At 32.9% G+C, this 21,429-nt stretch overlaps 1 protein-coding gene across 1 annotated transcript; it reads left to right on the forward strand.

The window, feature by feature from the left end:
• Window positions 1–1,303: 1,303 nt before the first annotated feature.
• LOC149562452 (methyltransferase FGSG_00040-like) lies at window positions 1,304–3,682 on the forward strand. Its single transcript, XM_089827979.1, has one exon. The coding sequence runs from the start codon at window positions 1,304–1,306 to the stop codon at window positions 3,680–3,682; it is 2,379 nt and encodes a 792-aa protein (XP_089684105.1).
• The last annotated feature ends 17,747 nt before the right edge of the window (window positions 3,683–21,429 follow it).

Raw genomic sequence — 21,429 nt, forward strand, 5'->3', positions numbered from 1 at the left:
TCATCTTGTTTTTCACAACAGACTTATTAATTTTGACAAAGAACCCAATAGTATGACTAATCTTTTTTAAGTTCATTATATCCAAACTTACTCACTTATTTGTTAAAAAAAATTAAAAAATTGCAATGGTTTAGCCGATAATGTTATATTTTTAATACTTAAAATTGAAAAATAATACTTTAGAATAATTTTTTAATATGAGAGAAAGTATAATTTATATATTTTATAGTTTGTATAGGGATTAAATGTTTCAATTCTATTAAATTAAATAAAAAATTCTTCTCTAAAATCATTCTTTTATTTTTCATTTAATCATGTCGTTAGATTTAATCATTTTAATATTACAAGACAATGTATTGATTAAATGTATTATGTTAAATTTATGTTTAAAGAATTAAATACAAAGATTTTTTTGAAGCTCTAAATAATAATTTAATTGAATATATAAATGCAAACTTAAATTTAATCGTATCATACTTTTTTAGTGTATTTATTATCTATTTAACTATTTTTTAAAAAAAAATTTTTGTCACTCAATTTAAAAGCATCAATATTTAACAATAATCAACAATTCTAATTACTTTTATAATTCATTATTTTAAAATAATTTAATTATCCTATTATTATTATACAAACGACATAATGTTTAATTTAAATGAGACATATTAAAAAATAAATAAATATACATATAATTTATAATATTACATTATTTTAAATATATACAAATAAATTTAATAGCATAAAATATCTCCAATTTGATGCGATATCTTGAGGACCGCTTTAAGCCCACATTTCATTCTCTTGTCTCTTCATTGTATTCTGTCTCATAATTCAATGCCTTCACGGCTAGATAATACAGACATTACCGCAAACTTTTCTCGACATCCAATTTCGCGTGCGACAATTCCTATGGAGCGTTTCTCTGCAAGATATAGCCATCACCTATAATAAAAGTGTGGTAGAAGGGTAGCCTTAAATCAATCCCATCTCGATAGAGAATGAAAGGAACAAAGGTACATCTTTTACAAATGGTGAATCTTCAAAACCGTAGTTGCCCAATTCTGTGTGCGAGGATGAAAGGGTTTGCTTAAATCCTAAGCTACCCAGAAAAACAATGTCAGTAACAACTTTGTTTTATTCTATTAAACTTAATTAGGCTGTGGGCTCATGTTAATTGGATCAAGGCGGTAAAGCCGCGTGGAGCAGAATAAATTAAAATGGGTAATGATGGAACTTTAATTTAAGGTTTGTGCCGTGCAGAGTATGCCCATAACTGGACCGCCAGGTCGACTTATAATCGACAATGCAGTCACTTCAATCTTTAGTCTTTGTCGAAGTCACTTCAATCTTTGTCGAGACTACGAACTTTGTTCCGTGGAAATTGAGATTCATTTCCTCTCTTCATTTTTCATTCACCGGAATTGCATTAGAATTTAGAGCAAAGAAGCTGCATTGCCGGAGACTGAGAGAAACCCCGGGAGATATGGACAACATGTTAGAGATGATAATTGAAAAGTTCAAGGTGTTTCAGGCTTCACAAGAGTTTGACAAGGAAGCGCTGATAGAGGAACACGAGAAAACATTGAAAGGTGTGCGGCAGATGGAATCAATGCGAGGGTTTCACAAAACGGGGTTTACGGTGAGGAAACCCTCGGAGCATTGGCGTCCTTCAGTCCCTCTGAAAGGTCTGCAGCCCATTCGAGCGAGAGAGCTTCAAAGTGAGAAGCACCACAAGGGCCGTGTTCTCTTCGGAACGCTCTGTGTTGATGCCTACAGAATGACGGGCATTATGACCCTTTTGGAAGACCAGTTTGGAGATGCTGTTCGGCTTGCCATATACAACACTGCAAGCAACCAAAGTCCGAGCAAGCTTTATCCCAAAGGCGCCAAGGTTGCAGTCAAACAGCCATACTTCAAGCAAGGTGCCCAAGATGGCATCCTCATGCTCCGCGTCGACAATCCTCAAGACGTCGAGATTTTGGCCTCCTTACCAGGAAAGCCGGAATGTTCTCTGCCCAAGGATTTGCTTGAACTGCGTAGTGAAGGTAACAAATACTTTCGTAGTGAGGATTGGAACAAAGCAATTGACTTCTATTCCAAATGCATAGACTTGGCTCTCTCGCCCGACAAAATTGATGCCCAGGTTGCCTCTGCTTCGAACATCCAGGAGAAAGTCAGAGAAAATCTTGTGTGTTCATACTCAAACAGGGCAGAAGCAAGGATTAAGCTGAAACAGTACGGGGATGCCGTACAAGACTCTGAAAATGCATTAGCTCTTGATCAGCACCACCTGAAATCCTTGTTTCGCAAAGGTCGGGCTTTTCATTGTCTGGGAGAATACAAGTTAGCCTGCCAATGCTTTGATAGAGCTCTGGAGCAGTCCCCTGATGCCACCGACATCCAGTTGCATTTTGAAAAATCTATGCAACTCAACCGTCAGAACCAGAAAGGTGAGTTTGATCTCTCTGCCTATTTCACAAATGCTTCTAGTACACCTGAATTCAGCAATTATGTGGGCCCAGTCCTGATCAAGAAATCAGTCGGGCGCGGCAGAGGATTGTTTGCCACGGACGATGTAGATGTCGGAGATTTCTTGCTCGCGGACAATGCGATTGCGTTCAGAGGCACCGAGACAGAAAGATTCGAAGTGCCGGTGCGTTCAGCGGCACCGGCAACGATAGACGTGAATGAAAAATTTGGTCTTTTTAAAGGGGATTTAGAGGCTCAAATCATTTCCTGTGCAGCGTCATCTTCGAGGGTATTGCAGCAGCTACAGTACCTTGCTGATTTGGATGAAATGAAGGTGCCACCCATGGATCTCTTCAGGATAAATAATGCAAGCTGGGATAACTGCGATCATGTCTCCAATCAAGGTTGGGAGCTAGACCAGCATAAACTTGCCAAGATAATGCTCAATGCAGGGTGTCATGTACAGCTTATTCACCCAAACAGTAGCATGTCAAGACAAAATTTGAAATACGGTTTGTGGACCCTTCCCTCCTTCATTAACCATTCTTGTTTTCACAACGCCAACTGTATTGTTGTGGGCGAGGCCATGTTTGTTATAGCTGCAAGGAAAATTGAGGCCGGAGAAGAAATAACTATCCCTTACTTTCCCAGCCCTTTTCCATTGTTACAACGAGAATCTATTTGCAGGAGAATCGGATTCAAGTGTGATTGTAAGCGGTGTCTGTTGGAAAGGACCTTGGTTTCAGCCGAATCGTCACCGTTGCGGGAAATCTTTGAACTCGTTGACTCCATCGACCCGGCCGTGCTCCCTGTTTTTGAGAGACGGAAAATTGCTATGCGATTGGAAAAGAGCATAGATGTCCTGAGCCCTGAAGAAAAGAAGGTGATAAGAGCATCTTTTCCCGACCTGTACCACGATATTTGTGAGTTAGAGTTCACTCATTCGTACGGCAGAACAAGTCTGCCTTCGCTGTGGGAAGTATTAGAGGCCTTCGAAGAGGCTTTTCCAGGGGATTCTCAGTGCTTTGAACTGTTTGCAAGCCTTTCTTTTTCCACTAAGAACGAAGTTGTTTATGACAAGGCAGTGGAAATCTGCAGAGCATATATGGGAAAGCACGATGAAGACATTCTGAAAGCTGTACTGAACTCCATTGCAACGGACGTGTCCAAGCCGGGTTTTACTCTATTCGGGTTAAGTAAGGTCGACAGCTAAGCTCTGGCTCTTTCACCAAAGACGAACAGAGCTTCTATTTCTTCTTAAAACTAAATCAGTCACATATGGGTATATGATGCAAACCGATTCTGTAGAATTCAGCGGTGCGCAATAGAGGTAAGGGGAATTGTACTTGGTAGATTTAGAAGTGGTTTTTGATAGGTATTTAGTTGATTGCTAAATACAGTGTTAAATTAGGAGCTTGTGTTTTGTATGCATTGTAAGCAAATCTGGATCTTTTAGGGAAGAGAAAAGGAGACGGGTTTTTTTAATGCTTAAATATTATGTATTTAGCTTAAATGTTAAATATCAAGCTATTTTATTATAAAAATAAGTTTTTGGACTTGATGCGACAGATTTTTAAATTTATTTATTAATTAAAAAATCACAGAACAAAGATTCTCTGAGTTTTAAATTAATTGATAAATTTAAAAAAGGGTTACATCGGGTGCATTTCTTTGACTATTTAGCGACGGGCCTTTAATTTGGACTCCACTTTTGAGATGCCTTTCATTTTGTTTTCTTTTTAAGATGAAATACCAAATATTTGTGATATTTTGTTCTCTCTTTTTATGCTCATTTTTCTTTTATTTATGAATTTTTTGTAATAAATATTTTAAATTTAATTTATAAACATATAATTTCTTAACTTGATAATTAAATGTTATGTTGAAAAATTATGTAATTACTTTTTATTAAATCATCAATTGTTTATAAATAGTGATGGAATTTTAGGTTTTATTTCATTATTATTTTACTACTTTTGTTAAAGTGAGGATACTATTGTAATCATTCAATTCTTTTTTTAATTAGTTTCAACCAATCAACACAAAGAATTAAAATTCTTTGGAAAAAAAATCTAAAATTTATTTTTAATTTATATTCAAATTAATTTATTTTAAAAAAATATATTAAATAAAGTAAGAAGAAAATTAATGTATTCTTTATAAAAATAGCTTTTAAACATTTAATTACATTCAGTACATTGGGGACCAGCCATGAATTTACAATGTCTTTTGGCTACTTGCACAGCACCATTTGTCTAAAGTTTGATTTCCTATTTTACAGTTGAATATATTATAGTTGAATATTATAATTAAATGGTGGGATACAAATTTTAGGTTTTATAATTATATTTTATATTATAGTATGTATTATATAAATAATCATATATAATATATTCTTTATTTTAATTAATTATAAGATTATATTATTTTAAATATGTTTATCTATAAATTTGTTATAATTTAATTCTAAATAAATATAATTTTATAATATAAAGTTATATAGATGTATGTTATATATGTACTATATGTTATAATTTAAAAGTAATATGTTATATTAAAATTATTGATTTTTTTTAATATTGCAATTTTTTTTAAAGATTTGATTATGTGAATTAGGTTGACATATCTATATAATCAAAATTAAAAATTATTGCAATACTTTATAGTCATGTTTTTAATATTAGTTTTGTTTATGCTTTAATATTCTTATTTTTTTAAATTTAAGAAGTTATTTTAGTTATAATAAATTTTCAATTTAAAAAAATACTATCATTGGTATTAAAATATATATATATATATATATATATATATATATATATATATATATATATATTTCGTTTAAATTATATATAATTATTGCATACGTATATTATTTCTTCAAATAATTTTATAATAATTTTTTTGGTCTTTATTATATGTCATTGTTCTTCTTAGTCGACAACATTACACGATTTAATGTGTCATTTTTTGGATTACTTATGTTAACTTGTTATTAAATTACTTCTATTCTACCAATAAAAATTCATTTCATTCCATATTTTTCTATAAATATTATATTTATGAAGACATACATGTCAATATTTTAACTTCACAATTTATATATATTAATTTTCTAGCTTTTAATTGGATGAATGGATTAGAGTCTTATATGAGGATTTGTGAGTTTGCGGGAAGTATTTTTTTACAGAATATTTGTATTTTTTCTCTTATTCGTAATTTTTAGCACATTTGTTATCTATTTTGTTCAAAGTGCTTTTTGAACACTTCAATTATTGTATATGGATTTTAGAATAGAAAACTATATATTATATAATATAATTATTTATGTCCCTTATTTTCTATAACTATTATAAATAGGTTGTTTGATTATAAAAATACATTGAAATAATCTTTAAAAAATATTTTAATCATTTACTTTAACTATTTATTACAACTCTTAGGTGAGTGTTATTCCCTCCCATTCTTCAATTTTTGTTTGAAAGATTTATAATATTTTATTATATTAAATTTTTTTAATACCATTGTTAAATGTTTTATATTGTATTTATTTCATTCATCCACTAATACTATTTATTAAATAATTCTTTCAATTATCATTATTTAAAATTTAATAGTATATTATAAAATTTTGAAAATAATATATTATAAAATAAAATAGAATACATTTTTTTCAAATTATGTAGCATAGTACATAAAAAATATTGTTTCAGTTATTATATTTAATAATATATTTTCAAAATATTAAAATTATTATTCAACTTATTTCTTATGTATTATAAGTGTGAATCTTATGTGAATTAATGTGTTGGTTACAAAAATTGATGCTTCTTAATTTGAACAATTTGCCACAACTACATGATTGTACAAAATCAATTATATATAAAATATGTTTGAAAAATATTGAATATGATTATTAAAAATTATGAAAGTACACATTAAATATATAATAAAATTACAACTAAATTTATGTCAAAATTAAAAGTAATACTATTAAAGGAGAGTACTAAGCCACTATGTAGCACTTGTTAACTTGTAAATGCATAACTCTTAATTCTATGCCATTTGCAACTTGTCAGTTCCATAAACATGAATTTTATGCATACAATATAATAATATTATATTAAAAATTTAAATTAAATTACTATTATAGAATATCATGTAATACTATTATTTAAAATTATAGTAATATAATTTAATAACTATATAAGTAAGAAAATATATAATAAAATAAATTATTATAATAAATATTTAATTTAATATTTATATTAATAATCTTAAAATATATAGTAAAATATATAGGTATATAAACTTTTGGGATCGATTTTAAAGGCTACTTAATGAAGAGCTTTTGTATGGCTCATTAGAAGTCCTTTATCTTAAAATTTGATCCTATATTGAAATTAAAATAATAATATATTTTTCCATAATTGCTAGTGCCAAAACTCACAAATTATGTGAACTATCAAATAAGGAATGATGTAGAAATAAACCTGATGTGGATAATTAGAAGCTGGAATGAAATCAAATTATAATATAGATAGGAATGTATACTTTAACTCATTTTTTCCTTTCTAAAATTAACACGGTAAATTTATGATGCTTAATTTGATATGAGTTGAATCTTACAGAGATTCAACCTCATATCTATAGGGTCATTTTGTGATGATCTTCCAGTTTTTATCTAAAACCACCACTCTTGCAAATCGAAGCATGTTTGACAATAACAATTCCAAGCAAACTTTTAAACATTAATAATTATGTCTACATTTTAAATTGAGTTAATTAGGTCATTCTCTTCTTATAATTGTTGGTTCAATCTAACTGATTGCTTTGATAAATCAACCAACAAAGTTAAAGCTTAATGATTACAAAGGTTGTTGCATAGGTTTATCTTTTCTTAATTTTTAAAAAATATATATAATTGTTCTCCACTCTCCCTTTTTTATATTTTCTTTGATGGGAAATTATAGCTTGTATTTGTCATCTTTGGACCAAATTTGATATATTAAATTTCCCCTTGTTAACTTTTATATGTAGAACTCTTAATTATGTACTAATTGCATATTAGTCATTTAATAAATTTGAATTTTCTTCATTTAATATAATAATATTTAAAAACTAAATAAACTGAATTAGTATAATAGAATATAATGTCAATAACTATATGAGTAAAAAATATATAATGACATTTATTATAATAAATATCTAATTTAAATAATTATATCAATAATCTAAAAAATCTAAAAAAATATAGTTAAATAAATAGTTGCATAAACTTTTGGGATTTGTTGAATTCATTATTATTTTTATAAGTTTTTTTCTTTTATGTAAATTGTTATCCTTTGTAAAATATGAGATGATAGTACAAGATTCCTCAGTTTAAGCTAATAATATAATATAATATTTTGAGTATACAATTAATTTATTCTAAGATGTTAGAATATAATACCAAAAGTATTTTAGTCTAACTAAAAAATAATTCTTAAATAAAATAATTTGCAAATCGTATATTTAAAAAAATTATGGACTTCATCTTTATTAATATAATTTTTTAAAATTTATTTGACATTTTTTCCTAGAACCAAATGTGCACTCAAAATGATATGTTTATAAAAATATTTGGCAAAGGTTGTGTCTGTTGTATGAGCACAATATACAAGCAATGTTAAAATTTCATCTAAAATGGTCCAACTTTATATTAGTGTGTCAACATTTCCAACACTTAAAAATTCATAAATGAGAACAAAGTTTGGAGAGCTAGTAATTATTTTCTCTCTCCTTAAGTATGTCTCTCGTCTTCTACCTTATCCTATTCTTAGATGCTATCTCCATGTACGTAAAGCTAGTTCTTGATTACTACACCAATGTTTTCAATGAGTTCAAGATCATACATGTATTATACCTAGTTTAGTTATTGTGCATCTTTGTGGAGGTTCATGTCCATTGATATTTTAGATCTTCCAACTTTGATGTTAGTGGAAGCATTTGTCTACTATATCAATAAGTATTGCAAACTCCCCTACTCAAGAATTTATAATGTTTTTATGTTATATAGAATGTTAATCCTGAATTTATTTCAAAATTAATATTATTCTTTGGAGGTTTTGAAAAGAGTAAAGTAAAAAATATAATAAGATTATTTAATCTATATTCATTACATAAATGCTCATTATTTTAGTCTCAAAATAATAAATAAAGATTAAAATTATTGAACATTTATTGTTATTTGTTGTATAAGGTGAGCTATGTATTAACAGGGATACAAAAGTTTACATGGTGGAATGAGGTGATTGTAAAGAAACTAAGCATCGTTGGGAATGCTTATGTGAACCCCAATTTATAGGAACAACATGATGATATGCTAAATGTGTGTTACTACTAATTTTTTTATAGTTATGGAACATTCATGAGCTTGTGTCCTTTAGGGAGCCTTTGATTGGAGTAAATTATTAATTCAAAATAATGTACAATGTCTTGTCTTTTTATTTTGAGTGTACTTCATAAATGAAATTAATTGTTCTAACATTAATATTTAGTTGGCATACAAAATATGTGAATAATGGATGAACTTCTAGAGTATATGAAAAATTATCTTCAGTTTTTGCATAAACATATTTAGATATATCTATTGACGTTGAAATGATACATAGTTCACATTTGCATTAATAGATGTGATGAAGGGTGCCCCCTTTAATACCATAAACATATAACGGAAACAAAAAAAAAAAAACAATTTGTGAAAACAAAATATGGGCTTCTTATTATCATCACGAATATGGAATTAAAAAATTCAGAATTACAATATGCTAACCCACATGGGCACCTTCATTACAATAATCTGCAAGACAAAGTTGCAAACTATCAGCTAGAGTTGTCCTAGACAATGTTTGGGCATTTCTTAAATAGGGAATTTTATGCTACGCGGGAAGGTTCTAGACACTCAAACTTAATACCTAGGGTCATCAGACTCGAACAATACATGTACAACTAGCCAAATACATTTTTGACATTTATTTTGGAAGTTCCAGTTAGCCCAACTTTGAAAGGCCATAACTCTCAAACCATTGCTATGATTGGCTATTATAACCACTTTTTAGAATCCTCAACTTTTGATCTAAAGCTCAAATGTGCACAAGTGCCCATCTTTCAAGTTTTTTGGCCTCATCCAAGCATATTTAGGCCTTCAACGGTCAACCTAATGTTTATATACCAAAATTGCAGACCAAAAATCCATAATAAATCCATAAATACACATTGTATGGCACTGAACCTCAACTGGTAGGCTGATATATCCAAGATTGGCATCCACCTTTGAAATTAGGACATTCTAAGCTTGTATGACTGACTTACTAAGTAGCAAGCCGCCACAAAAAATAACTCTTCATTAAGACAACCCTAATTTAAACAACTAAAATGAAATATTTTTTGTTGATGCAAGATTTCTCTTACACCCAGGATCTCCTATATAAGACACCCGAGGTAATTTGAGAAGTAACCCTATTACATCTTAGGTATTTAGAGGAAAACCAAGATGGTTAACCTCCTCCCTTGCTAGCCATGATGAATCTTCTACTGACCTCCCTTTCCATTTGACCAAGTATTCTTCATAAGTTATGTTCCTTGTACTTTTGCCAACATGATTGTCCAATATCTCTGCAATCTCCTTTGTAGCCAAACTAGCTGTTGGACCACACTTTTGCAACTTCATCACCATCACCTCCTTACTCTGTCAAATATGAAATACTAAATAATGGTAAAATATTCAACTCAGTAGGCAACTCCACTTCATACGCATTTCTAGAATCATGCATTTTCACTATCTTGCATGGTCCAAACTTCTTCTTTTTCAACTTATTATATGTACCTACTAGAAAATGCTCCTTTCTCAAATGAACCATAACTTCATCTCCAATCTGAAATTTTTGATACCTCCTTTTCACATATATCTTAGCCTTGTACTATGTATTCATGTTTATAATGTGCTTCCTCACCTCCTCATAGATGTTCTTCAAATGTTAAACAAATTATTATGCTTCAACATTACTTATTTGTCCTTTATCCAATTGCCTTAATTAAGAAGCATTTGCGAGACTACTCCCATATACAATCTAGAATGGTGATTTACTAGTACTCTTGTTGACATAATTATTATATGCAAATTCTACCTCTAGTAGAATTAGATCCCATCCTTTTGGTTTATTGCCAACTAAGCATCTCAGCAAATTCTTTAAACTGTGATTCACAACTTTTGTCTATCCATCAGTCTATAGATGATGTGATGAACTGAACTTCAAATTTATCTTCAATTTCTTCCACAAGGTACATAGAAATAATGAACAAATTTGGTATTGCAATCGGAAATTATACTCTTTGGTAGACCATGTAGTCTCACCACTTCTCTAAAAAATAACTCTTCCACATGAACAACATCATAGTCTTCTTGCATGAAATGAAATGTGCCATCTTTGAAAACTTGTCAAACACCACAAAAATAGAATCATGCCCTTGTAAAGTCCTTGGTAATCTAGGAACAAAGTCCATGTTGACATCCTCCCACGACTTCTCTAGTATAGGTAATGGCTGATACAACCTTGTATTTTGCTTCACTCCTTTTGCCATCAAACATACTCTACAACTCTGCAAAAACTTCTTCACATCTTGTTGCAACTATGGCCAATAATAGTTCTTAGCAACCAAAGCAATGGTTTTATCTCTACCAAAGTGTCCAACCAATCCTCCACTATGCTTCTTCTTGATGAGATTCTCTCTCATAGAACTTTTGGGAATACACAACTGACTTCCTTTGAACATCATACCATTTTGGATTATGAAACCCAACCACTTCATCCTATCAAGTGTAACAGAATCTGTACAAGCCTTCCATACTTCACTAAAATTAGGATCCGTTGGATAGAATTTCTTGAGTTCCTTGAACCCAACTACCTCAAACTGCATCTCTATTAGAAAAATCTATCTTCTACTGAGAGCATCTGCAACTTTGTTAAACTTCCCACTCCCGTGTTTCAAAAAAAATGTATAACTCTGCAAAAACTCAACCCACTTCAAATGCCTTTGGTTCAATTTTTCTTGACTATTCAAATATTGCAAAGCTTGATGATCAATATACGAAAAAAACTCCTTAGGAAGAAGATAATGTCTCCACTTCTTCAATTCTTGAACTATAGAATAAAACTTCTGATCGTAAACATAATAGTTTCTTTTGGCATCATTCAACTTCTCACTGAAATAAGCAATAGGTCTACCTTCTTGACTCAAAAAAGCTCCTATTGCAGTACCACTAACATCAAAATCTACATGAAACACCTTGTTAAAATATGGAAGTGTTAAAATGGGTTGCTTTATAACTTTCCATTTCAACACACTAAAACTCTTATCTGCTCCTACAATCCACTTAAATTATTTCTTATCTCCTCTCATTGTTTCAGTCAAGTTTCCACAAATACTGCTAAAACCTCTTATGAACTTTCTATAAGCACTAGCCAATCCATGAAAAGATCTTAGGGCTTGTTTGGTTGTACGAATAGGAATAGCTATTCTAGAATAGAAAATGGGGGTACGTATTCCTATTCTATGTTTGGTTCAGCTAGAATTTGATAGGGAATTCGTGAACCCAAAAAATTATGTTTTCTAAAATAAATAAAACTGGAATAGGAATACGTATTCCAATTCCACCTATTTGGGTGGAATTGCAAAACCTCATTTTTGGGCCAAAATTGAAATACATATTCCTATTTTATTTCGTATTCCAATTCTATTTGGTGCATCCAAATGAAGAATCCAAAATTTTGAGAATTTACATATGCCTATTCCACTTGTATTCTCGTTGCCAAATGGGCCCTTACCTCTATAGAACTCTTTGGAATAGACCATTCAAGGATAGCCTTCACTTTCTCTAGGTCCATTTTAAAACTTTCTTTCAAGACTACAAATCATAGGTACACCAACTCCTTCACAAAATTGTACTTCTTCAAGTTTGTCAACAACTTCGCTTCCCTCAACTTATCAAACACCTTTCAAATATGAATCAAATGCTCCTCCAAGGTCTTACTAAAGATCAATATATCATCTAGGTAAAAAATGACAAATTTACTCAGAAAATCCTTTAGTACCTCATTCATGAGCGACATGAAAGTGCTTGATGCATTGGTTATCCCAAAAGGCATGACTAACCACTCGTACAATCCTTCCCTTGTCTTGAAAGCAGTCTTCCAGTCATCGCCTTCTCTAATGCAAATCTAATGGTATCCATTCTTCAGATCTATCTTTGTGAAATACATAGCTCCACTCAAACAATCCATAATATCATCCATCCTTGGCAATGTAAATCTGTACTTGCTTGTGATCTTGTTGATAGCCCACAAATTTGTGGGCAACGTCTATACAGCCACAAAAATGCACTTCCATACGAAGGAAAGGACTTAGTTAATTTTTTAAAAAGTTAGAAAAAGCAACGTAAAGGAAGTGCATTTTTGTGGCTATATAGCCACGGGCGAATTTGTGCACATCTTTGATTCTCAATTCTTCTTTGGTGCTAATACTTCTAATACATCAGATGGACTCAAACACTCTTGAATCAACCCCTTCTGCAATAACTCATGAAATTCTCTATTCAACTCTTCACTTTTTGTTGGTGTCATTCTATGATTTTCCTTGTTTGGCAAAATGGCTCCTAGAATTAGATCCATCTGGTTACTAATCTTCCTGACTAGGGGTAATCCATTAGGTATATTATCTAACACAATATCAGGAAACTCTCCCGACAAATCTACAACTTTTGTAGGTACCTCCTTTACTTCTTCTTTACCATCTTTTGGGATTATAGAAAAACACATATGCTCACACTTCATACCTTGGAGATACTCCTTTCCATCAACAAAACATACTCTAGCAGCACTATATACTTTTTATTCTTTCTCCTTTAATGGCTTCAACTTATGTTTGACTCCATCCTTTGTCAGAGTTTAGGTATTTTCTCACCCATTATGTACAACAGGCCTATCAAACAGCCATAGCCTACCCAACAAAATATGACATATGTCCATAGGTATGATATCACACAACACCCCATCTTGGTAGCTTTCAATCTTGAACTTCACTGAATATTGCTCACTAACCATGACCTTGTGGTCATCTTTCACCCAAGCCATATGGTATAGACGTGCTTGTTCTTGCCTCTTCAGCTTCAACTTTGTGACAATCTTTTCTGACACCAGATTTTTAGTATTTCAACCATCAATTATCACAACACTTATCTTCACATTTACACCTGGTGTGAAACAAACTCCTTCTTTGATCAGGTTCATTTTCTAGACCTAGAAAGACTCTCTTATTAACTAAGAATCCTCCTCTTTTGGCATCTTCAAAATGGGATTATTTGGAATCTTCATCAACGTGCACAACTCTGGCCTGGCCTTTGGTTCTCCAATCTTCCCTTCTTTGGCCCTGAGAACACTCAAATCTCTATGACGTTCTTCTCCATGGTGAAAAAATTTCCCATGGAAGCCCCCTCTTCAAGATCCTTGCCCTCTTTCTCTTCCTCTCTGATCTCCAAAGAGGAGAATTCCACAACCACATAAATCACATAAATTTTGTAATTTCAACATGTCTCAACAAGGCTTTCTCATAACATACTTCTCTTCGCATCATTTCACTTATACCTCCCATAACATGGGCATATGGCTTCAATGGAGTCCATACTCCATGAAATCTCTCTCTCTCTCTCTCTCTCTCTCTCTCTCTCTCTCTCTCTCTCCAAGAGAAGAGTTTCTCAACTACATTGTTGACCTTAACTAACCCCTTCACCCAAGGATTCTCTTCCCTTCCAAGGGTGAGTGAAGTCTTCACACCCCAAAACAACATCCATTCCAAATATAAGAAAACCAAAGAGAGAAAGCAAATTTAAAAAGATTCAACATGCTCATTCTCACACAGAAAAAGAACATACACCATATACAACTCACATTCCTACATACTCATGAATGCAACACAAATATTCATCTTCAATGAAGAAAAAAATTCTATGGGAAAAAAGAACCAACCTTGATCCAAGCAATGGCAAATGGAAGTTAATGAAGAGCTCCTTTTTCCCTTTCCTTCCAATAACCCTAATTGTTTCTAAAGTTAGAGAGTGGGTGAACACCAACTAGTTTGTACAAAATTCTCTTAAAAATGGCTCTAACCTTTCTACTATCTCAATTTTGGCAAAAACATGGAGCCCATTTTCTCTTACACTAGTGTCCCTTCTAAAAATAAAGCCTTGACCAAGTGTGAAGGTGATGTTAAAGTCACGTGACAACTCCAATCTTGAAATGTTTAAGGAATGGTTTGCTAAAAGGGTCTCCATAGTTATCTAAACACTTAAATGGAAAAATTTAGACCCCTAACATGTTATGCTATCATGTTGGTACCTTATTTCCACTAAAACAACACCTTGGGACCACTTTTAGGCCTTCTAAAGTTCCTATCAAGTATGAATTCGAGTTTCAACATGATGGTGACCTCTCCTAACACTCTCCCAAATGAGTTTAACTTGAAAACTTAATGAGGATTAGATTAGGTTAATGATTTCATGCTCAAAACCCTAAATGACTTGTCACCCACACAAACTATACAAGTGTCAAGTGACACCTCAAAACACATTACACATCACAATGACATGCCACTAATTGCACATGAAATCAAATCTATTACACACAAACAATTCACATTTATGAAATAGAACACATAACAACGAGGTTTTGAATCTTTAAAAGATCACCTTGCCTATTCCATGTTCACATAAGTTTGGGCCTTGTTTCCCCAATTAAATTTCATGGTTCAATTTCCTACACACTAATTTGAGTATTAGTAGTCTAATGAAAATCATATAAAAGTACATGAATATATGTGCATGATAGAATAATATTGCATAGTCTCATTGGCTAGCATATTCACTTATCAAAATTAACTTTCCTTTTCTAATCACTTTCATATGAAATATTTGAAACATTGAAATATTGAAATTTGCATATCAATATTAATATCTACTTAACATAACCAAATTAACATTCTGAATATTAATATAATCTATTTTCTATCATAGTTAATGAAATACTAGATCTATAGCTAATAAGTCATCAAGCATGTAAATTAAGTACTAGTACATATCATAAGAGAAAATCACAAAAAAGAAAATGTCACAGTCAAATGGATAATATAAGTCACTATCCATCCAAGTTAGAGATGTGTCAAAATATCAAGTCATGAGTATCAAGATGTGAATAAAGCATCTATTCTATGATGGGTCGGGGTGAGGCTTCACAAATGGTAAAAGTTGAACTATTGATGACATTTTTGTTGGAATTCTTTAAAATAACTGAGAGGAGGAGGGGGGGGGTGTGTGAATCAGTTACCCAAGGTCTAGATGTATAAATAAAACTTTTCACAACTTAGTGAACCCATAAAACATTTAAACTCATGCATGCATCCATAAGATTATGCAATCACTTAAAACTTGTTGGTTACTGTCAAATCAACTTGCAGAAATGTAAAGCATGAAACATAATAGATTCATCAGCACTCTTGACATAATGATTTACATGGAAACCCAATTGGGAAAAACCACCAATAACATGCTACTCTTTTTCACTCATCTAAAGTGATGCCCTATGAAAGGCCAACCCTATTAAAGGTTACAATTCACACTATTAAATGTGACCCAATTAAAGAATTTCAATCACCCTGTTAGGAGTGATCCTTGTTAGAGGAAATTAGGCCATTCACATGGAATGCCACCTAGTTAAATGATTTAAAAATGACTGTTAGGGAAACCTTAATCCAAAGGATTTACCCTAGACTGATACAATTGTTAGAGAGTAACAATTTAGCTTTGATCTAATACAACTTACAACTTCTCTTGCATATTATAGATCTATGTTCAGTCCTCCATTCTATTTGGCCTTTATACTTTGCAGCACTGATAGCTTGTTCACCCTTCAAGCATTCATCTCCTTAAGACTTCTTGCTTAACATGTCATTGCAGATTCTTCTCTTAGGTCACTTGATGAAGCAAAACCCTTAACTCCTCTTCCTTGGGTTCTCACACATGATAACTTTGCTTCATGACCAAACATTCCTATAAATAGGAAATTTAGATATTTTGTCACTCATTCTCAATCGTCCAATTTAGGGTTCAGATGGATTAGGTAGGATACAATGTATCTACCCCATATCTCATATCTCTTCTAGAAACTTCTAGAATCCACTTAGAGTTCACCTTAAAATAGTTTACCTCAAATTTTGTGCCACCATCTCATCATCCTTATCTTCCACTTGGTTCAAAAAATTCAAGAAAAAAAACTTATCGGCTCAGATTCAAAGAATCCTCGATCTTTAAAATAATGCAGGAGCTTGGAATTATCAACCTTCTAATGCCCGACACATACTGCATTGCTCGGCATCAACTATAAAATCACTCGGCATCAACTAAACTTTACTCGGCATCAACTGTCTTGCTTGGCATCCACTAGAATTTTCTTTTACTTGACTCCAACTGACTTTCTACTCAGCTTGCACTAACTTTTCTTAGCACCTACTATCCAATCGATCAAGCTTGGAAGACAATCTTTGTGTAACTTGTTCTTCTAAACTTTCTTAGTGTAGCCAACATTTGTAAACTTAAGTAGATTATGAATACATCATGTTATCATTGTCTTAATTGATCCTTGTACTTCATTACATCATCATAACTCAACCTTTCCTCTAAGTGCTTTTGTTACTTCTTATTGATCAAATCCTCTTCATCAATCAACTAAGTGATAGTACTTGAATCTTATAAGCAGTTGTCTTATCAACAAATAGCAGGTTTTGACATCAATGACAAAACAATGATTGAAACACATAATCTTCTTCAACAATCTCCTTGTTTCAATAATCTCTCTCATTAATAATCTTTTCAATCAGATCTCAACAATTTTCTAACATATAATGTTCATGTTTATTTGACAATAAAAATTTAGAATATGATATAACTTTTTTTTTTAAAATTGAAAAAGAGTGGTAAAAATTTATTAAATCAAATGCAAGTTATAGAGCAACGGCCAAAGGCCCAAACCACACTACATACTCCTATCCTCTAGTAACAACTAATCAATAATCTCACAATACTCAGAAGGTAACTCAACCCTACCATTAATATCCCATCTATCCACCTTCTCTAAAGCCCACTTAGCTAGACAGTTTGCCACTCTATCCCATTCATGAGGGATATGACGAAAGGAGACAAAATCCAAGGAGCTATAAAGGCTAAGAATTTATCTGGCCAAAGAGGCAAGTTGCCAACTGACATCCTCCAACCTTTGGTTATTCAGCATATCAATAACAATCTGAGAGTCTGACTCACAAATGATCTTCCGCCACCCTAAAGAAAAACCACTCTCAATAGCAACTTTAAGAGCCAGGGCCTCCATTAGATTATTAGAATGTTGACCCTTATAAATAGAGAGGAGAAAAACCACACCACCATCATTACTTCTACCAATAGCCCCAATACCAGCATGACCAGGGTTCCCCTGAGAAGACCCATCTATATTGATCTTCAAGAACCTAGCCAGGGGAGGAGACCACCTCCCATCTCGACAAACCCTCCACTTAACATGGCTAGGTCCTTTTCTAGGAGTGCATCCCCGACTGTTATCTCCTAGGTTCAAATTCCTCACAATAGTTTGATCCCCTAGATTAATAGTAACAGACATATCACACTTTGCATAAATCGTCTCCTGAAGCCTATTGAGAATCTTCTCCCACAGTTGGCAGTTTCCTAATTTGGAATCACAAAAAAATCTGTGATTCCTTTCCAACTAGAGATTCCAAAGAATGAAGATCAGTCCAACCATCCAGGCAACCTATAAGAAAGGAGTCTTTGCTGGAGGTCTACCCAAACTTTCCCAGAAATCAATAAGAGAAGAAGCATGAATACAACCATGACACCAAGCCTCCCACCATCTGTGCCATATCTTTCTTGAAAAGGGGTAGAGAAAAAACAAATGAGAATCACACTTCTCATTGTGCAAACAAAGAGAAAAAATTGAAGGTCCCTGAAAACCTTATTTGCGAAGATTCTCCCAAGTGAGACATTTCTTCTAAGCCAACAACCATAAGAAAAAGTTACATTTGGGCCATGAAAAGCTACTCCAAACCTTCTTCCACCAGTGCACTTTAGTCAACCTGTGTAAGTTCCTATCAAGAGTAGCATAGCCTTGGGCCACTGTAAATTTACCTTTTGGACTAGGACTCCAAGCCAAGTTGTCCCTCCCCTTGACAGAGCTGCAAAACCTATTCTCCAAAACTCTAGAGAGAAAGGCACGATCCTCATCAAAGCTGCCAATCGGCCACTCTTGAGAATCCTTCCAGCAAGCCACCTCAACCTGACCCAGGCATTTGATGGTCTTAAAATGCTCCACTTTAAGCCAACCTACATTAGTAAAAGAATGGGAGAGGGGAAGAAGCTGGGGAAAACTAGAGAGAATGGGAGGATGGCCATCCTAAGAGTCCTACCAAAACAGAGTATCTAAACCTCCATTACAAATCTAGAAGAGACCCTCCTTAAGTAGTTGGGCTCCCTTCTTAAGAGTATCCCAAATACAGGAGCCTTTACCCACCAAAGGAAGTCATGGCACCTTAGAGAAATCTACACTAGGAAAGTACTTATGGGAAAGAATCTTGGCCCAATCATGATGTTGATTATTACACCATCGCCAATACAACTTGGCAGCCAAGGCCATGGCAACAAGAGTCATCGAGCGAAGCCCAAGACCACTATCCTATTTCGGTCTACACATAAACTCCCACTTGACCAGGCTCCACTTTGAGGATAGAAGACTACCAGACCAAAGGAATTGTTAGGATAAAGCATCGAAGTCCCTCACAAAATTAGAGAGGGGAACTTGAACACAACACCTATAAATGGGGAGAGACTGCACCACAATCTTGAGCAGAACCACTCTCTCAGCATAAGATAACTATCTGTAAGTCTAGTGACTAACCTTACTCTTGAATTTGTCCAAAATCCCCTGCCAATAGTCCCTCCACTAAGCACCCAAGACCAAAGGGACCCCGAGGTACATTAGAGGAAGGGAATCAATTTGGAACCTAAGAATTCTAGCAATCATATTATGAATAAGCTGAGGTGTGTTAAAGAAATAAATAGAAGACTTATCATCGTTAATTCTCTGATCTGAGGCTTTCAGATAGGTATCTAGAGCTTTCCTAATATTCACTGCCTCACTGATTCTAGCCATGCCCATCAAAATGGTATTATCCACAAACTGAAGATGAGAATACGAAGAAAGGTCATTTTTCTAGTTCCATCCTTGGATAAGACCTTGTTGCACCTAAGCTTTTAGAAACCTGCCAAGACCCTTTGCCATGATAATGAAAAAGTATGGAGATAGCGGGTCTCCCTGCCGAAGTCCCTGAGAGGCCCCAAACAAGTCTAAAGGTTCTCCATTAATAAGAATCAAGAAGGAGGTCAAGGTCACACAACTAAGAACCCAATCAACCCACTCCATAGCAAATCCAAAAGTCAAAAGAATTTTTTGTAAGAACTACCAACTCACCCAATCATAAGCTTTGGCCATGTCCAGCTTAATGAACATAGCTTTCTCCTTAGAAGTAGCCATAGAGTGGATTGCCTCCATTGCTATCACAACCCCATCCAAGATTTTTCTTCCGTCAATAAAGCCACCCTATTCAGCAGAGATCAAAGAACCAAGGATAGGCTTGAGCCTCTCAGCAATCAATTTGGTGATGATCTTGTAGACAACATTACATAATGCTATAGGCCTGAATTGATCAAGCCGATTAGCCCCTTCCTTCTTAGGTATGAGAGCCAAGAAAGTGGAATTCAAAGACTTCAATATCTATTTATTACTATATAATTCATAGACCACATTTGGGTATGTGCAAGATAATGGTGTACCAAACTATGGCCTTAAGTGGCAGTGAAAAATCAGCAAATCAGGTTTATGTCAACTTGACACATAATTTTGAAGTGGTTATGGACTTTATATCAAAAAGTTGTAAGAAAATAATTTGTAGAAAATTGAATGTAGTTTCTAAACTACTAGGCCTTATCAGGAGAAAAAAATAATTGATTGGTCAAAAGTTTGAATTTTAATGCAGTACTAAGAAAATTTTAGGGCGAAAATAAAAAGTAGGTGTATGTCTGACCACCTTAATCAAAATTAAATCATAATATTTTTTTAATATAATTATAGATATGAAAACTAGACTCATGCCCAGATGTGACGCATATTTTTTGATATTTTTATTCCAAATAAATAATTAAATATGAATTTTCTACCAAAACTTTTTCGGATTAAAAAAAGTCCCGTGTCTGACCACCCTAACTAATAGAAAATTTGATCAAATTTTCATTTTTTTGTTTTTTTCTTATACTAGGCAAAGTATAGAATGTGACGCAACTTTTAGATTTAAAAAATGTTATACCGTTTGAAAGTTATAGCTATTTTTCATTCAGTATGTCAATCAGCACTTTACAATAATCTTCATTGATAATTAACTAATAAATACTTATTTAACTTAGAATTTGACAGAAATTATATTGATGGAATCTAGAGAGCGATATTAAAAAACCCATTTCGTTTCATTCAATTTTGATCAAAATAACATTGTCAAACGGCTACCCGAAGTCTGAGTATCACTAAAACTCTCTATAAACACGTCTTTGGGGTTGACCGGGCAGGCTTGGTAAATACCAAGCCTGATTGGATATCCGATTTGACATCAGATATCCGATATGGCTCGGTAGTCAAATTTCAAAAATCTTCAAATTTTGGAGGAAAATTCAATTTAAATGTTCTAGTTTTTTATTTTTAAATTATTTCACTTATATTAATATGTAAAGGCATATTTTAATATATTATATATATATAATAACGT

Source organism: Cupressus sempervirens, chromosome 4 (assembly GCF_028749045.1).
Source record: "Cupressus sempervirens isolate cs-2001-9-10 chromosome 4, ASM2874904v1, whole genome shotgun sequence".
Classification (NCBI taxonomy): Eukaryota; Viridiplantae; Streptophyta; class Pinopsida; order Cupressales; family Cupressaceae; genus Cupressus; species Cupressus sempervirens.

Bases quoted from the DNA above. Each gene is read 5' to 3' on its own strand.
- LOC149562452 (XM_089827979.1), top strand. From the start codon at position 1,304: ATGCAGTCACTTCAATCTTTAGTCTTTGTCGAAGTCACTTCAATCTTT.